The sequence below is a fragment of the Acinonyx jubatus genome, chromosome X (assembly GCF_027475565.1).
Source record: "Acinonyx jubatus isolate Ajub_Pintada_27869175 chromosome X, VMU_Ajub_asm_v1.0, whole genome shotgun sequence".
Lineage (NCBI taxonomy): Eukaryota > Metazoa > Chordata > Mammalia > Carnivora > Felidae > Acinonyx > Acinonyx jubatus.
The window spans coordinates 16,119,998-16,136,926 of record NC_069389.1 but is presented as its reverse complement, the minus strand read 5'-3'; the positions used below and the strand labels follow the sequence as shown (position 1 = coordinate 16,136,926).

General features: G+C 34.5%; 1 protein-coding gene across 6 annotated transcripts in view; it reads left to right on the top strand.

Moving 5' to 3' along the window:
- RPS6KA3 (ribosomal protein S6 kinase A3) overlaps positions 1 to 16,929 on the top strand; it is a 118,988-nt gene that overhangs the window by 21,919 nt on the left and 80,140 nt on the right. For 2 of the 6 annotated variants that reach the window (XM_053202154.1, XM_027054624.2), the window contains exon 2: positions 9,807 to 9,863. In XM_053202154.1, coding sequence (XP_053058129.1) covers positions 9,822 to 9,863 — 42 coding nt within the window. In that variant the 5' untranslated portion in view covers positions 9,807 to 9,821. Of the gene's footprint in view, positions 1 to 3,030; positions 3,125 to 3,153; positions 4,140 to 9,806; positions 9,864 to 16,929 lie in introns of those variants that run through there. The other 4 variants (XM_053202156.1, XM_053202155.1, XM_053202158.1 and 1 more) reach the window with 4 other exon arrangements.

The following is a 16,929-nucleotide window of genomic DNA, read 5'->3' as shown; positions in this document are numbered from 1 at the left end:
TATAAGAATGTTAATTTCTGAATGAGTGCTTTATTTTACTTCTTTATTCAGGTTCTTTATCATAATCAGAAAATATCTGTACAATTCCTGATTTGAAACATTTTGTATTTACTTTATGATCTAGATACAATCTTTATAGTTTTTCATAGATACTTGAAAAGAACATTCTTTTTACATTATAAAATTCAATACCTATTCTAATGTAAATTACTTCAAATACTTTGTCCTTATATTGTTCATTATGCTAGCTTATACTAGTGTGCTAAAGTTTCCCCTTCTATTTTGTGTTCATTTCATGTTATAGTCCCCAAAACATCTTTTGTGTTTTGTTATTCTGTGACTTAATGTTGAATACTACTTTACATTTATTATTTTTAATGTCTTGTTTGAACAGATAACATGCTAATTATAGAAGATCTAAAAAATAGTGAAACCTATGCAACCTATGCAGAAGGAAAATAAACAATTTTATTCTTCTGTGAAATATCATTATTAAAAGATTTAAATGTGATTAAGAGTAGGGGTTTTAGATTCAGATTTGGGATTGAATTTAGGCCCTGCTTATTAACCTTAGGCAAGATATTAGACTTCTTTATTTATTGTGACAGATATTTATTGAACACCTACTGTGTGCCAGGCATTTTGCTAGGGCCTGAGGATATAGTGCTTAAATAGATGGACATACTCATCTTGAATTAATTTCTTCATTTGTAAATTAGTGATAATGCCTCACAGAGTTGGTAAAAGCATCAAAGGTGATCTATGGTACTTAACATTTGCCTGGTGTATGGTAATTGCTCAGTAAACAATAGTAATTATTATCACTATATGTATTAAGCACTAATTATATTTTTAGTCCAAATCGGATGACCTTTTTAATTGGATTAAGGTTTTTGCCTTATATTTTATTTTTGGCCTTAATATTAAAAACACTTTATTTTTATTTGTCCGTTGTGCTATTTTTACCTGTTTTGTTTGAATTTCTCTTTAAAGCAGTAAGTATTTGGGGGGCTTGGGGGGTTCAGTCCAATAGGCGTCCAACTCTTAATTTCAGGTCAGGTCATGATCTCATAGTTCATGGGTTCTAGCCCCATGTCAGGCTCCACACTAACAGCACAGAGGCTGCCTGGGATTCTCTCTCCCTCTCTCTGCCCCTCCCTGGCTCTCTGCCTGTCTCTGTCTGTCTGTCTGTCTGTCTCTCTCTCTCTCTCTCTCTCAATAAACAAACAAACAAACTTTTTTTTAAAAGGCAGTAAATGGGGGCACCTGGCTGGCTCAGTTGGTTAAGCATCCGACTTTGGCTCAGGTCATGATCTTGTAGTTCATGGGTTGGAGACCCACATCAGACTCTGTGCTGACAGCTAACCCTAACCCTAACCCTGGGGCCTACTTCAGATTCTGTGTTTCCTCCTCTCTCTCTGCCCCCTCCCACTTGTGCTGTGTCTGTCTCTCAAAAATAAAGGGTAAAAAAAATTTTTAAGGCAGTAGTAATTTTATTACTGTGTATATATAGTAATATATATAGTAATGAAATAAAAAAATATATATATATATATATTTGAAGGTTTAATTATTTATTTTTGAGAGAGAGGGAAAGAGAGAGAATCCCAAGCAGGCTCTACACTGTCAGCATGGAACCCAGTGCAGGGCTCTATCCTATGAACCATTAGATCATGACCTGAGCTGAAATCAAGAGTCAATCACTTAACTGAGCCACCCAGGCACCCCAAGAGAATAGTATAATGAACTACCATATTCCCATAAGTCACCCTCAAAGATTATCAACTCATGTTTCATCTATACTCCCCTCACCCCCCATACACACTCTCTCTTCTTTTCCCTGCCTCCAGTGGATTATTTTGAAGGGAATCCTAGATACATCAATTTATATGTAAATATTTCATTTGTATTTCTTAAAAGATAGACTTTTAAAATACATAACCACCATACCATCAAAACTCATAAAAATGCCAATAATTCTGTAATAGTATCAAATTCTAGTAAGATACTTTTCTTTTAAATAGACACTTTAAACTTTACATTTCTTACATTATTACTTTTGGAATAATTTCTGTTGTAAGTTTTTTATTCTTGTGGTTTGTTTTTTTTTCTTTTGACATGCAGATTGTTTTTGTTTGAGGAGGTTCTGAAATATTGAAGAAAGAATTATAGAGCTGGAAAGACCTGGGTTTGAGTCTTACTCTTGCTGTTCACTAATTGACTTTGCTGAGCCTTGGTTTCCTCATCTGTAAAATAGGACTGAATTATACCTACCTCATGTTCTTAGGGTTGAATGTGATGCTTTCGTAAAGTACTTTTTATAGTCTTTGTCAGTTATTATCTTCTCTAGTGATTTGGGCTGCAATAAATAAATAAAATTTTTGGTTATCGTATGGTTTCTCAGAACATTGAAGAATGTATATTTATTAGGTAATTACTAAAAATAGTGATTTTTAAATAATCCTTTTAGGAAAGAGAGAATTGAGAATCTTTTTCTCCATTCTTCCACTACCTCTTTTGTGTCCACATTAATTTAGCCTGAGAATACAAATCCTACCTTTAGCTTTCTAAGGTTTTATATTGTTTATATACTTATATCAGCTATTTACTCTTCATTACTGACCCTTTCTCCTTTAGTGGGGTTAATTATTTTATTCATTTGTTTGTAAATATTAAGTTGGTGTCAGTATACTTCACCAGTTCTTTCCGACCTCAATATTCTTAAGTTCTTACTTTGATTCTCTTTCAATGGTCTAGGACATACCTTTGAACAAATTATGAAAAAAGGTACTAACAGGATGGTGAACTTTTATAAGACTTTGCAGATCTAAGAATAATTTCCTGTGACCTTTGTACATGAAAAACTAGGACAAGGTGTACAATTCTTAGCTCATAACTTTCCCCTTTCAGCTCTCTGTAAGTCATTACTTCATTGTCTTCTGGCATTTTGTTGCAGAGGAAAAATCTGAGGTCAGTCTGATTTTAGTTCCTTTGAAAATAACCTGTTTTTTTCTGCTTGTATGCTTGTAGGATTATATCTTTATCCTTGAAATTTAAAAACATTTGCCAGGACATGTCTTGGTGTTGATGATCTCTGTTGAACCTTCTCAGTCTCCAGTCTCAGGTATTTTTTTTCAGAACTGGAAAGTTTTCTTATACTTTGGATTGATTAAAATGCTGTTTTTTTTTCTTTAGGAACATCTGTTATTCATAGATTATTTCTATGTCTGTCCTCCATGGTTTTTTAATATTTTCTTTCATTTTTTTTCATTTATTCAAGTTTGTCCTCTGTGGCATGGATTCTGTTTTCTGCAGTGTCAATTCTGATATTTGCTGTTCACAATGCAGATTTAATTTTGGCTACTGTGTTTTCATTTCTTAATTCTTACTTCAACATACTCCTGTTTCATAAGCAGAATTTCCCTTAGGGGTACACTCTAAGAAACATAAGATGGGGTTCAGGCCTAAAACTGATCTATTTTCTGAGGCCATAACCACAGGACCAGACAGAAAAAAAAGCTTCTGAAAGGGTCCTCTAAAACTTAAAAACATAGGTGTAACCAGAGGTCATTTCTACCCTAGTCTAGAAAGTAAAACAGTCCTGAGTAATAGCAGGTGTTTAGTTACTCAAGGAATAGCAAAGCAAGCATAAGGGCACCTTAACTAGAAATAATGGATTTTTCTAATATATTGGTTGTTTTTTTCTCATTATAAAAAGAATAGATAATAAATGCATATAATTTTGAAAATACAGTACAAGAAGAAAATCCTAGGACCCAGGTAACTACTCCTAAGATTTTATATATGTTTTGCCAGTTACATGCACACATTTTGGGGGGGGGGGGGTGCAAAATTGGGGTCATACTATATAGTTGTGTATCCTTTTTAATTTAATATATTACAAGCATATTTTTGCATCATTAATTTTTTGAGGCCCTTATTTTAAGCATTGCATAGTATTCCTACATATGAATAGATGTGTTATGATTTATTTAACCAGTCCCCTGTTGGTCATCTAGATTGTTTTCTATTTTTCAGTATAATGAGTATGATGAATATCACTGTACATAAGTCTTTATGCACATCTCTGATATTTCCTTAGGATAAATGAGGAGCTGATTCTTAATCCTGTCATATTGGTAAGGATTATATACATTCCTTATTAAGAATATAAAATGCTTGTTTCTTATTGTTTCAATGTGATTGCATAGAAGATTCTTTGGATTCTGAATAATTTGATGGTATCTGAACTGAAATTCAAGAGACGTTTCTTATGCCTCATCCTCAGCACCTTCATGCAACTTCTATTCCATATGCTTTGGGCAAGAAGACCACTGCTAATATCAGGGAGCTTGGAAGGCAAATATACTTGTGGGAACTTGAGGGTGGTAAAAAAATATTTATATATTGTCCTTTTTATTCCTACAACCTGGGTCTCCAGATTAGCACAGTAGAGCTCTGGAGCCTTTCTTTTCCTCCCCCTTTCCTATTATTTCAGGTTCTTATTCTCTGTGAGGAATTCTTTTTTCCCAGTGTTCATATATATATTTCATTTTTACATAGGAGGATGTCAGTAGATACTTTCTAGTAATCTCAAGGTAGCATTTTACCAATCACGTATCTTTTTTTTTCTTTTCTTTTCTTTTCTTTTCTTTTCTTTTCTTTTCTTTTCTTTTCTTTTTTTTTTTTAGTTCTAGTATACTCATACATGATGATCTCCTACTGGGCTCAAAGCATTTTTAACGTATTTTATATTTTCTTCAAAGGTATCAAACAGCAACCCAGAAATGTGCATTGTTGTAACATGCCATTACAATAAAACAATCTGTTTAATAAAGTTGCTTAAAATGAAACTTTTATTTAGTAAAATATTCATATTTTTTAACATTTCAGATTTTTTCTTAAAGTACTTGGGAATACCCTAGAGTCCTGAAACCTTGGTTCAGAGTTACTGATTTGAATTGTTCATCCTCTTGAAACCAGAAAGATGATCTTAAGTGATCATTTTATATCACAACCTTAGAAGTTATTTTGAAAACAATTCCTGCTGAAATGCAAGCTAACAGTCTCCTTTGTCTGATTTGTTCTGATGAGACCCATATTGTACGTTATTCTAATTTTTGACTTTTACACATTTCAGACTAACGGAGTAAAGCATGATTAGCATTTCCTAACCTTTTCCAGTATTTCACATAATATTTGCATATGTACAATCTTGCCAAGCTCTGTAGTTTTTTGGCTGGATGGCATAATGGTGGGATGAGAGAGGATAAATACATTTGCCTCACTTTTAAACTATCCTTTTTGTCTGTACTCATTCTTTGGCCACATCGTATAAAAATATACCACATGTATGAATGATCTCTTTCACCCTGCTTGGTGGGAAATTGACTATATTAGGTAGTAAAATAAGTATCTCAACACTCTCCTGTACTTTCTCATTGCTCTACATCTTTAGAAGTTAACTGTAGAAGTGTATGTATTACACAGTTCAGGCAAAAGAGAAGGGACAGGAAGTAGCATTTACTGAGCGTCTACTGTCCTTTGATGTATTCACTTAAGTGCAACATCTTTTTGAGATAGATATTATATGCATCTTACAAATAAAGACACTGAAGCTCAGAATGTTGAGTAACTTACCCAACATCAGGTAACAGCTGGGGTTTAAACCTGGTAGCGAGGTTCGACCACATGTGTTTTGAAACTGTAGAAGTTGAAATATCAAGTCAGACTGATGGCCCATTGTAGCCTAATCTTTAGTGAAGCCAAAGGCCATTTTCAAAAAGGAGGCTTCTTAGCTGCAAGAGTGATTATGCTCATTTCTAATAGATAACATTTGAGTCCTTATTTTGATGAAATGATACAAAAGATTTGTTGAAGTAAAAGTGCTTTTTAAAGTAGATATTTGCAAAGCCTCCCCAATATGTAGGACAGCATTGGCTTTTATATTTTCCTGCCTTAAAATTAAATTGTTCAAAATTTTCAGTCTTTGCTAAACTCACAAAGGAAGTAGATATTTTTGCAAAAGGTAGAGCATAAACTGCGTTTAGATCATGTTTCACTTAATTTTTTTTTCAGATTGCTTTGTTAGTATATTACTGTTAATTAGCTGAATGAGGAGCTTAGAAAAGAAAATACATTGTAAAATTTATGGATTACATGAAGATGAAAATAGTGAAGAGGCTGATTAGCAGATTCAGAAGTCATTCTGTAGAGGCTGTAGTAATACTATAGAAGATCACAACTAGAAAAAGATGAATCAAAAATTTGAGGTTTTCTTCATGAGATGAAGTGTAACAAGTATGGGACTTAGTTGCAGTAGAAGGAAGACAAGAATTTAATTGACAGAAAACTTAGTATGACTCAGCAATGTGTTTCAGACATTTCAAAAACAATGCATATGTGAACTGAATTAATAGAAGTTTGTTATCTAGGACAGGGGAGGTGATAATGTTCCTTACTCTGCATTGGTTGTATCAAGGTTGGAGTGTTAATTGAATGCGGTTCTGTATATCACCCTTTAAGATGAATTGAGTGCATGCTCAGAAAATTAGTCTCATCTGTCTAAAAGGAATGTTTGAAAGAACTTGAGTTATCTAGTGAAGAACAGACTCAGGATGATTTACAGTCATAGGTGTAGATTTACTTCCTGTGATTTTGCAGATAGACTATAGGCAAGTTAGTCATCGTATGTTAGTAATCCTATTAAAGGGAATTTGTAGCTGAGGAAAATTACTATATGATGAAGAATCTTATCTAGCAGCCAGTACTTTTTCTGAGATAGTTTAGTAGGCTGCCACATGAGTAGTACATTCTTGTTCGATAGTGTTCAAATCTAGGTGAGAATGGCAAAAAAAGAATTGAAGCATATGATGTTTATTTGGAACAGAAGACTTTCAAGATCCCTTACCAATCCTAAACTTTTTTTGATTCAAAGATTAAAAGGACTTTGTGGAAGTGTTATTTTATCCTCAATGAAGCTACCTCACCTTAATAATAGTAATTTGCATTGGTACAGTTCTTTATGATTTATAAAGTACTTTATTTTGAGTTATCTCAGTTTTGAGTCTAACACTAACCCTTTGGGTAGACAGGGCACGTATCCCCATTTTAAGCAGATAAGGTAGTAGGCTAGAGACTGTCTGAATTGCTAAAAATCATAAAACTTGTAAGTGGCAGACCTAGGGCTCTATCTGGTCTACCATTCCAAGTTTAGTGCTGTTTCTACTATACCAGTTTGCCTTAAAAAGTAAGTTATAAGTTGTGATTCTTGCTTTGTATGCACTGAAAATTACACGGAACAGATGGTTCTCAAATTATATTCCCATGGAAAGTGTAATTGTAGCTCAGTTAGACCAAGGGTTCTGAGAGTCAAATAATGGGGATCCATTCAGCAGATTTGTGTTATAGAAAGAGAACTCTGTGTACAATTAATGAGAAAACCTAGTTTGCACTACTAGATGAGTGATGGTACCATTCACTAAGATAGCAAATACGGGAGAAGTAGCAAATTGGTGGGCTGTGAAGGGGGTGACTGAATTTTGGATATAATTAAAATAGCTACCATTGATTGTTTATTAAGTTCCAGACCCTGTGCTTAGGATTTTATATCCTTTATCTCACTTAGCCTTTACAATACCTCTCTGAAGATGAGACTTTTTAATCTATACTTTTCATATGAAGAAACTAAAGCATATTTTAAATAATTTGTCCAAGGCTTCATACTAAGTGTAAGAGCAGAAATTTGAATCTAGGTGTCTGACTCCAAAACCAGCATTCCTATGACCTAGTTTAAGGTTTATCTGTGATGTTAGGATAAAAACGATCAGTATTCAATTGAGTAAATGGTTGTGGCTTTTGGTAGAAAGATGTATCCTGGAGTTATTTGAGTCCTTACCATAGCAGTGAGCAATACTGTAGCTTCTGAAAGTGTCTTAGGATAATAAAGATTTTATACCTGCCTCCTCCTTTTCTGCATTTTAGCACCGTTTCTGTGCTTTGTAATATTGTATAGGTATTCCCTAACCTAGATGCATACTCTATGAGTGTTTGAAAATAAAAGGTGCTCTTTTTATGGGTCAGTATACCTGTGAGACCCTCTAGGATGGATCTCTAGGTTGGGGGTCATGTTTTCTTAACCCTTCATCTCCAGCTTGGCACCTAAATCTTAGCGTGAATGAAATGAAATGGGTGGATGAATGGATGGATAAACAGGGATTTAGAGAGTAGACAGAGTTCAAATTCAAAGCATCTGCCTCATGTGGGTAGGGTAATGGGTGGGCTACCTTTCATATCCTAGTTGATAATGCTCCAAAGATGGTTAGCTTAGATCCTTGTACATTTGTTGAATTGACAAGTGGTCAGGGGTATTTACTCCTTTTTTCATTGAACTAATAGAGAAGATGTTGTGTTCCTGACTTCTGGTTTTGTTTTGTTATTAATTACACAAATAATACATATTCATTGTAGACACATCAGAAAATTCAAATACGCAAAACAAACATTTTAAATTGTCTAAAATTCTACCACCCAGAAATAGCCACTGTTAACATTTTGGTGTATACCCTTCCAGAGTTTTTCCCATAGAAATATATACATTGGAACATGTATATATTTATTTAAAATGGGATCATTACAATCCATATTGTTTTGTAAACTGCTTTTTCACTTATTACATGTGACTGTCTTTCCATGTCAATAAATTTACATCTTTATTATCATTTTTAATGACTGTATAGTATTCCATTATATGGATGTACCATCATATATTTAACTAGTTCTCTATTGTTAAGAATTTAGGTTTCCAATTTGGAGTTCTTTTTGGAAAAAGTTATGGTGAGCATTCTTGTATGTACATCTTTGCACACTTGTTTTAATACAGACTTAGATTATCTTCCTAAAAGGTTGTGCTGATTTATACTTTCCCTAGCAGTATATCCTGAGTGCTCTTTTCCCCATACTCATATTAGTGCTGGGTTTTATTTTTTCTGTAAATCATCATAACCAGTTTGAGAGGCAAAGGTATCTTTCTGTTAAATGTGTATCTTTGATTAGTACTAAGGCTAAACTCTTTTTTCCCTTATTGCTCATTTCTGTTGAGGTTCATCATTTTTCTCTTACAGGTTGGTAAAACAAAGGTCTTTATGTCATTGAGGATACCAGCCCTTTGTCATATGTTGCTTTTTTTGTAATCAATTTGTCTTTTTATCTTTTTTGTGTCTGGTAGATGACATTTTAAACTTTTATCAATTCAAATGTCATTTTTTTCCTTTATTATTTCCACCCTCCTTACCCCATAAGTATTATTTACCTATATTTTCTTATAATACTTATATAATTTTATTTTTGACATTTAAATGTTTAATCCATCTGGAATCGATTTTGATATGGAGATCTAGCTTACTTTTCAAATCCTGAAATAACTAATCATTGCCCTGATTAATCAGTCAATGGAGTTGGATTTTAGAATGTGTTTTGCCATAGAAAGTATTATAAATGATGTTTGGTGAGATTTAAATAATACTATTTGTAATTCATTTAACTATTAAAATAAACTCAAGGACTCACCTGGAAAGTTAATCATCATTTGTTATATAATTTCCATGGAAAAATGTTTTTATAGTTAATTTTTAAAGCACAACCAGTTGCATATTGACAACTACATACTTATCTGGTGGTTTGGTACTTCATTAGAATCCTGTAGGGGTGAAAATATTCTATTATGAGTTTGCTTTGTCTGCCTTCATTTGATGTTAACTGATGTGAAATCTCTGTTGGTAACTTTCTGCTTGCTGTGCTTTTCACAGAATGGACAGCAAATTATGGATGAACCTATGGGAGAGGAGGAGATTAATCCACAAACTGTAAGTAAAATATTGTATCATAAGGGATATAGATAAATCAGATACCATAAAATTTAAGTATTCTTATTTTTTAACTGGACAAAATAATGATTCTACGGTATTAGAAACTTGTTTATGATTTCTTAATTTTACCAAAATATAATCTTGAATATGCCAGTGCCTTTTTTTTTTAGTTTATTTAGTTTGAGAGAGAGAGAGAGCATGAGCAGGGGAGGGGCAAAGAGAAAGGGGGAGAGAGAGAGAATCCCAAGCAGGCTCTGCACTGTCAGCACAGAGCCCAATGTGGGGCTCAAATTGATGAACCATTAGATCATGACCTGAGTCAAAATCAAGAGTCAACCACTTAACCTACTAAGCCACCCGGGGCCCCTGCCAGTGCCATTTTTAAAACCCGTTTAATGGAATGCCTGGTGGCTCAGTCGGTTAAGTGCCCCTCCCCCATTCGCACTCTCTCAAAAATAAATAAAACATTAAAAAAGAACTGTTTGATAAGACTGATCTTACGAAAAAGACAAAATAATTTGCTTTATGTTGTTGAAAGTTTTTCATTAGTACCTTACAGCTTATTTTTTTAAGAAAATCACACTAACCATAGACACATTAGGACAAAAATATAAAGTGATTCTTTACAGAAATATTTAATGTATGGTCACCTGAGTGCTTCAGTTGGTTAAGCATCTGACTCTTGATTTCGGCTCAGGTTTCGTTGAGTTTGAGCCCCGTATGAGCCTTAGAGCTGACAGTGTGGAGCCTGTTTAGGATTCTCTCTCTCTGCCCTTACCTCCCTCCCTCCCTCACTCGCTCACTGGCTCTTGCTCTCTCTCTCTCTCTCTCTCTCTCTCTCTCAAAATAAGTAAACATTTTTTAAGAAAGAAATAGTTAATGTAGAAGATAAACGTTCACCCCTTCCTCATCTTGTTTTTTTATTTACTCCTAAGTCCCCAGCACCTAGACCAGTGACTGGGACATAATAGACACTCATTAAATATTACATGAATGAATTAATAAATTCCCTGCCTATAAGAGATTCATTGTTAGAAGTTCAGTTATTATCTTTTTATTCCATACATAAGATCATTATTACTGATACTTACAAAATGTATATACTCTCCAACTGTTCTTTTCACCTACTAAGTCTTGAACATCTTTTTATGGCAATTCATGTAGATCTGCCTTTTTTATTTATTTTTTAAGTTTGTTTATTTTGAGACAGCGATACTACGAGTGGGGAGGGGCAGAGAGAGAAGGAGACAGAGAATTCCAAGCAGGCTCCATGCTGCCAGTGCAGAGCCCAACACAAGGCTTGAACCCAGGAAACCATGAGGTCATGACCTGAACCAAAACCAAGAGTTGGACGCTTAACTGTTTGAGCCAACCAGGCGCCCCAATCTGCCTCTTTTTAAATTGTTGCATGATATTCTATTTTATGCATGTCCTAGACTTAATATAATTTTCCTCCTATTTATTTTTGGGAACTTGTGTTTCAGTAGGATATAGTTTTAGAGAAGGATGTGCTAAAACAATGGGTATGAACATCTAAATTTCAATAGACATTGCCAAATTGCTGTCCAAACCAAAAAGGTTGTAAAAGTGTCAGTGTATGAGAGTATCTGTTCAAGCATATCCTATTCAACCCTGGATATTATTAGACATTATTTTTCATTCAAGCCATTTTAAATAAATAATACTTTTTCATTTCAGTTTGCATCTCATTTGATTATTAGTGAAGTTGAGTATCCATGTATTACTGGCCTTTGTATTTTTGTGTTTCACCAACTTTCTTTTGTGTTGCTTATTATCTCCTCATGGTCTATGTGATCAAATACATTCTGGATATTAGCTCCATGTCTATAATGTCTCTTGCAAATGTTTTCTCCCTATTTAACACTTATTACGTGGTCTTTCATTGTATGTGTACAGAAGTTTTCATTTTTAAATGGTCAGGTCTGACTTCTGGGTTTTATATTTCAGTTAGAAGATCCTTCCCAGCCCCAAGGTGATAAAAATATCCTCTTACATTTTCATCTGCCACCTATGGTTTTGTGTTTTACATTTAGGTCTGTGGTCTACTTGGAATTTTAGTTCCCATTATGATGTAGAAATCTCACTTTTCTTTCCAAATAGCCTTTTGTCCTAACCTCTACTTACTGAACAAATAAAATCTATACAGCTTACTCATTCAAGATTCCTCTTTTATCATATATAAAATTGCCATGTACTCCATGTATTAGTTTCCTAGGGCTGCCCTGACAAAGTACCACAAACTGGGTGGCTTGAAATAACAGAAATTTATTCTCTTCTCATACAGTCAAGAAGACTAGAAGTCCAAAACCAAGGTGTTGACAAAGTAATGCTCTCTGAAGGCTTTGGGAGAGGATCTTTCCTTGACTTTTCCAGTTTCTGGTGCCTGTCAGCAGTCCTTGGTGCTCCTTGGACACATTACTCCAATCTCTACTTCTGTTGTCACATGGTGTTTTCCCTATAAGTCTCCATGTCCAAATTGCCTTCTTCACATAAGGATACTAGTCATTGGATTAGGGCCCATCTTACTCCATTATGACCTCATCTTAACATTATTAAATCTACAAAGACCTTATTTTCAAATAAGATCACATTCATAGGTCCTGGGGATTAGAAATGGAACATACCTTTTTGGAGGACACAGTTCACTTCATAGCATCCCTGAATGTCTCACATACATTTTCAATTACTGTACTTTTACTATGTTTTTTTTATGTGGCAAGGCAAGCCCTCCCACCTTTTTACTTTTCAGAATTGTGGTCTTATACATCTTCCAGATGAACTTTGCAATCAATTTATCAAGTACTCCTGAAAAGGTTATTGGGATTTTTATCAAAATTCCGTTAAATTTTCTGATTAACATGAAGAAAATTATTTTAATAATTATTAAATAATTATTAAAATAATTTAAAAATTATTTTAATAATTATTAAATAATTATTAAATAATTTAAAAATTATTTTAATAATTATTAAATAATTATTAAATAATTTAAAAATTATTTTAATAATTATTAAATAATTATTAAATAATTTAAAAATTATTTTAATAATGTTGAGTCTTCACTTCCCAAGAACATTTACTCTGATATTCTTTTATATCCTTTATCAAAATTTTATGGTTTCTTATAGTATTATACATTAATCTATTAAGATAATTCGTGGGTATTTTATAGTTTTTGTTATAAGTGGGATTTCTTTTCTGCTGTCTTCCATCCAGTTATTGCTAGTATATAAAAATGTTTTATGCTTTTTATGCCTTTTAACATCTTGGGAAAGTTTTCAGAAATCATGCAAATTGTCATAAACATTTTGTCACTTATGAAAGAGTAAGATCATTGTACTCCTCTTAAAATCATCAGTAGTTTTGTGCTTCCTTTAAATAAAGTCCAAACACTACAGTGTGACCTATCAGGCCCTGTATAATAAGGCCTTTGTGTACTTCTCTGTGTCAGCCACATTCCTCTGCCCTCTCCTGAAAGTGTACTCACTCCAGTGTATCAGGTTCTCTTTTGCTTATGGGCCTTCATGGGTGATAGTCCCTCTCCCAGATTTCTTTTCCCTTAGCACCTCCCTCCAGTTAATTCCCAGTTATCCTTCAGGTCCAAGTTTGATATCCCTTCAACTGAGGTATCTTCCTGACAGAACTACCATTTCCATTTCTGCCTTGAGCTAAGTGTTTTTCCTTTGTGCTTCCATAGCAACCTGTGAGTATACCCTAAATGGCAATACCACATTAGATCCCATTACTTATTTACTTATTCCCTAGTGAACTGTGAGCTGCATGAGGCATTGACTGTGTCTGATTTATTCCTTGTTTTAAATCCAGTATCCAGTAGGTGTTCAATAAGTGCTTGTTAATTAAATGAATGCATAAACTAAGTGTTAGCTAACACAGGGTCCCAGGCCTGTGCCTGGGACCTGTGCCTGAGGGTACCTTCGCAGTTAGTCTGGATTTCTACACCTCCCAAGCTATTTGAGGCATTCTACTTCATTCATCTGTAGTATATATTTATTAGCATTTAAGCAAACATAAAAACAAATAGTAAGTGTTAATCTTGATTTTTCTGCCACCAGTTACCTATTTTTCCTTATGTAACACTTTCTTTGGAAGGAAAACCTTCAAATTTTTTATTCTCTCTAGTTTAAAACCATTTTCCATTGTGATATTGTATGGCTTATACTTTCCCTCAGAACATTAGTAACATTTACATCTGGAAGAACATCGCATTTTAGAGATAGGGTTGAAAAAATGCAGGACTAAAATATTACTAGCAGTGTGGATCAAGTTGTTTAGCAGATCATTCCAGATTATAGGAATTAGGATTGAGTATAAGACAAAAGCCTAATATTTACTAGTTCTTTAATGGTATTAAATCCAAAAGATTGTCAAAATATATATTAGCCTTATACTTTTAAATTGTATTCGCCTTGGGGCGCCTGGGTGGCGCAGTCGGTTAAGCGTCCGACTTCAGCCAGGTCACGATCTCGCGGTCCGTGAGTTCGAGCCCCATGTCGGGCTCTGGGCTGATGGCTCAGAGCCTGGAGCCTGTTTCCGATTCTGTGTCTCCCTCTCTTTCTGCCCCTCCCCCGTTCATGCTCTGTCTCTCTCTGTCCCAAAAATAAATAAACGTTGAAAAAAAAAATTTTTTTTTAAAAATAAAAAAATAAATAAATTGTATTTGCCTTTAATGTACAGTTAAAAGTTTTCATTCTGTCAATTACTGATAATTTAAATAGCAAAAATGGAGATCTTGCATTAGTTATGTGTTTGATGCATAACAAATTACCCTGGATTTAGTATCTTAAAACAACATACTTTTCTTATCTCACAGTTTCTATGGGTCATAAATCTGGGAGACCCAGCTTAACTGGGTCCTTGGTTCTCTGAACCCTTGGTTCAGAGTCTCACAGATTGCAGTGAAGGAGTTGGCCAGGGCTAGATTCTCATATGAACTTTGACTGAAAAAGGTTCTGCATCCAAGCTTACATGTTCATTAGCCCAGATTCTTGGCCCATAGAAACTGTGATTAATAATTATATCAATGGGAGCTTTTCAACTGGTGGGCTTTCTTGTAGGTTGATTGGCCCCTTTTAATGTAGAATGTAGAATATGATGAATAGCCAGTTTTGACCACAATAAGACCATAGGATAGATGGAGAGTAACAAGAGAGAATTAGCCTGGGTCCTTTATTGACCTAATGGTCTTGTGACACCTCTTCACCCTAATTTACCCTCTTACCTGTGGACTGCTCCATGAGAAAAAAAATAGGCACTTACCTTGTTTGAGCCATTGTATTTTGGGGTCTTTTTGTTATAGCTGTTTAGTCTGTACTCTGACTACTTCTAATTGTTCATTAGCCAAGTACTTAGTGAGTTTCTGCTGGGTACCAAGAACTCTGCTAGGCTGTTGGAGGCATACAGGCATTTAAGGGAAACTTTTAAGTCTTTAAATGGAAAAGTAAAGTTGTTTTTGTCCTCTTCTCTTCTGGTAAATAATCACACAAAATAGCAAGGAGAATAAGAAACAGAAACATGGTCTTTGAAGTTAGAAGACTTCTGTAATTTGAACCACAACATATAAATATGAGAAGCAGAAAAAGAGTCAGAACAAGAGGACCTAAGTTAAAGGACCTAAGTGCTTTTAGAGGGCTATAGGGGCAGGAAGTATGCCTTATTTATTGCCCTCACAGCCCCAGAAGAGCTCAAGAATGAGGTTGCCAGGTACCATGGAAAGTGGAAGAATGCCATGAGGCTGAAAGCAGAGATTGGTTGAATGTCAATATAAACAGCCTCCATTCTCTTCCCTCTCCTACCCCTGGAAGAGATAGAAGATATTTTATAGAGAAAAATGAATCACAGTGGCTCCAGACTTAACAGAACCCAAAGTATAGTAGGAAGTGAGGTGAGGCACTGGGCTAGAAACAGGGAGATCAAGTGAGAACCTACTACTAAATGGTGTTATGCCCCCCTTCCCTTACCCATTACACCAACCAGGACCATATCTTCAGGCAGAAAAGTAAAGTCTTCTTTCCTGAAGAAATTGAATGGTCTTTCATAAAAGTCCTTCAGATAGTGACATTTAGGAGATCTTTAATGTAAAGGCTGCCTACTTGGCCAACTAACCTACAAAAATGCCTGACAGTTGACAAGCTCCAGGAAATCTGGTCTACTCCCTAGTGCCTCACTTTTAAGTATGACTAAAAAGCCAAGTATCAGTAGACATTTGAGGAAGGCTTCTAAATGAAAGAATAAGCTCTTGAAGGAACAATGTAGAAAAAAGGGAAAAGAAAAGTCAAATTACTATCTTTTGAGTGTTAAGAGACAAAATTGATAATCCTAAAATAAGAGTAGGATGCTGTTTTTATATAATCAGAAAAAGAATAAATTCTTAGAATTAAAAATGGGGTGGGGGGGTGCCTGAGTGGCTCACTTGGTTAAGGGCTCAACTCTTGATTTTGGCTCAGGTCACGATATCAGGGTCATAACACTGAGCCCCATGTTGGGCTCTGTGTTCTGCTTAAGATACTCTCTCTCCCTCTCCCCACTCTTTCTCTCTCTTTAAAAAAAAAAATGGGATAGGGATATCTTACATTTTAGTAGAATATTTAGAAGCTAATGTTAAGGAAATCTCCCAAAAAAGAGAATAAGAGAAAGAGATAGAAAATAGGAGACAAAAAGAAAAAGAAGCAATCTAACATCTGCCTAATAAGAATTCCGGAAAGAGACAACAGGGAAATGGAAAGGAAGAAATTAGATAAAGATACTTGTCCCCCACATTTTAATATCTCTAAAATCAAAATGTTTGTTAAAGTCAATGGTGTGACACATTCAAATTAGTATTTTTTTCTTCCATGATGATACAGTGATAATCATTCTCTTAGATTAAAAAAAAAATTCCCCCAACATGAGGACTGTGAGTCTCTGGATTTAAACAGCATACTGAAAGCCTATTAATAAAAACAAACAGACAAGAATACCTACTCTCAAGAAGAATCATTATTGTGAATTCTCAAACACCAGTGATCAACAACCCTGGAAGTTT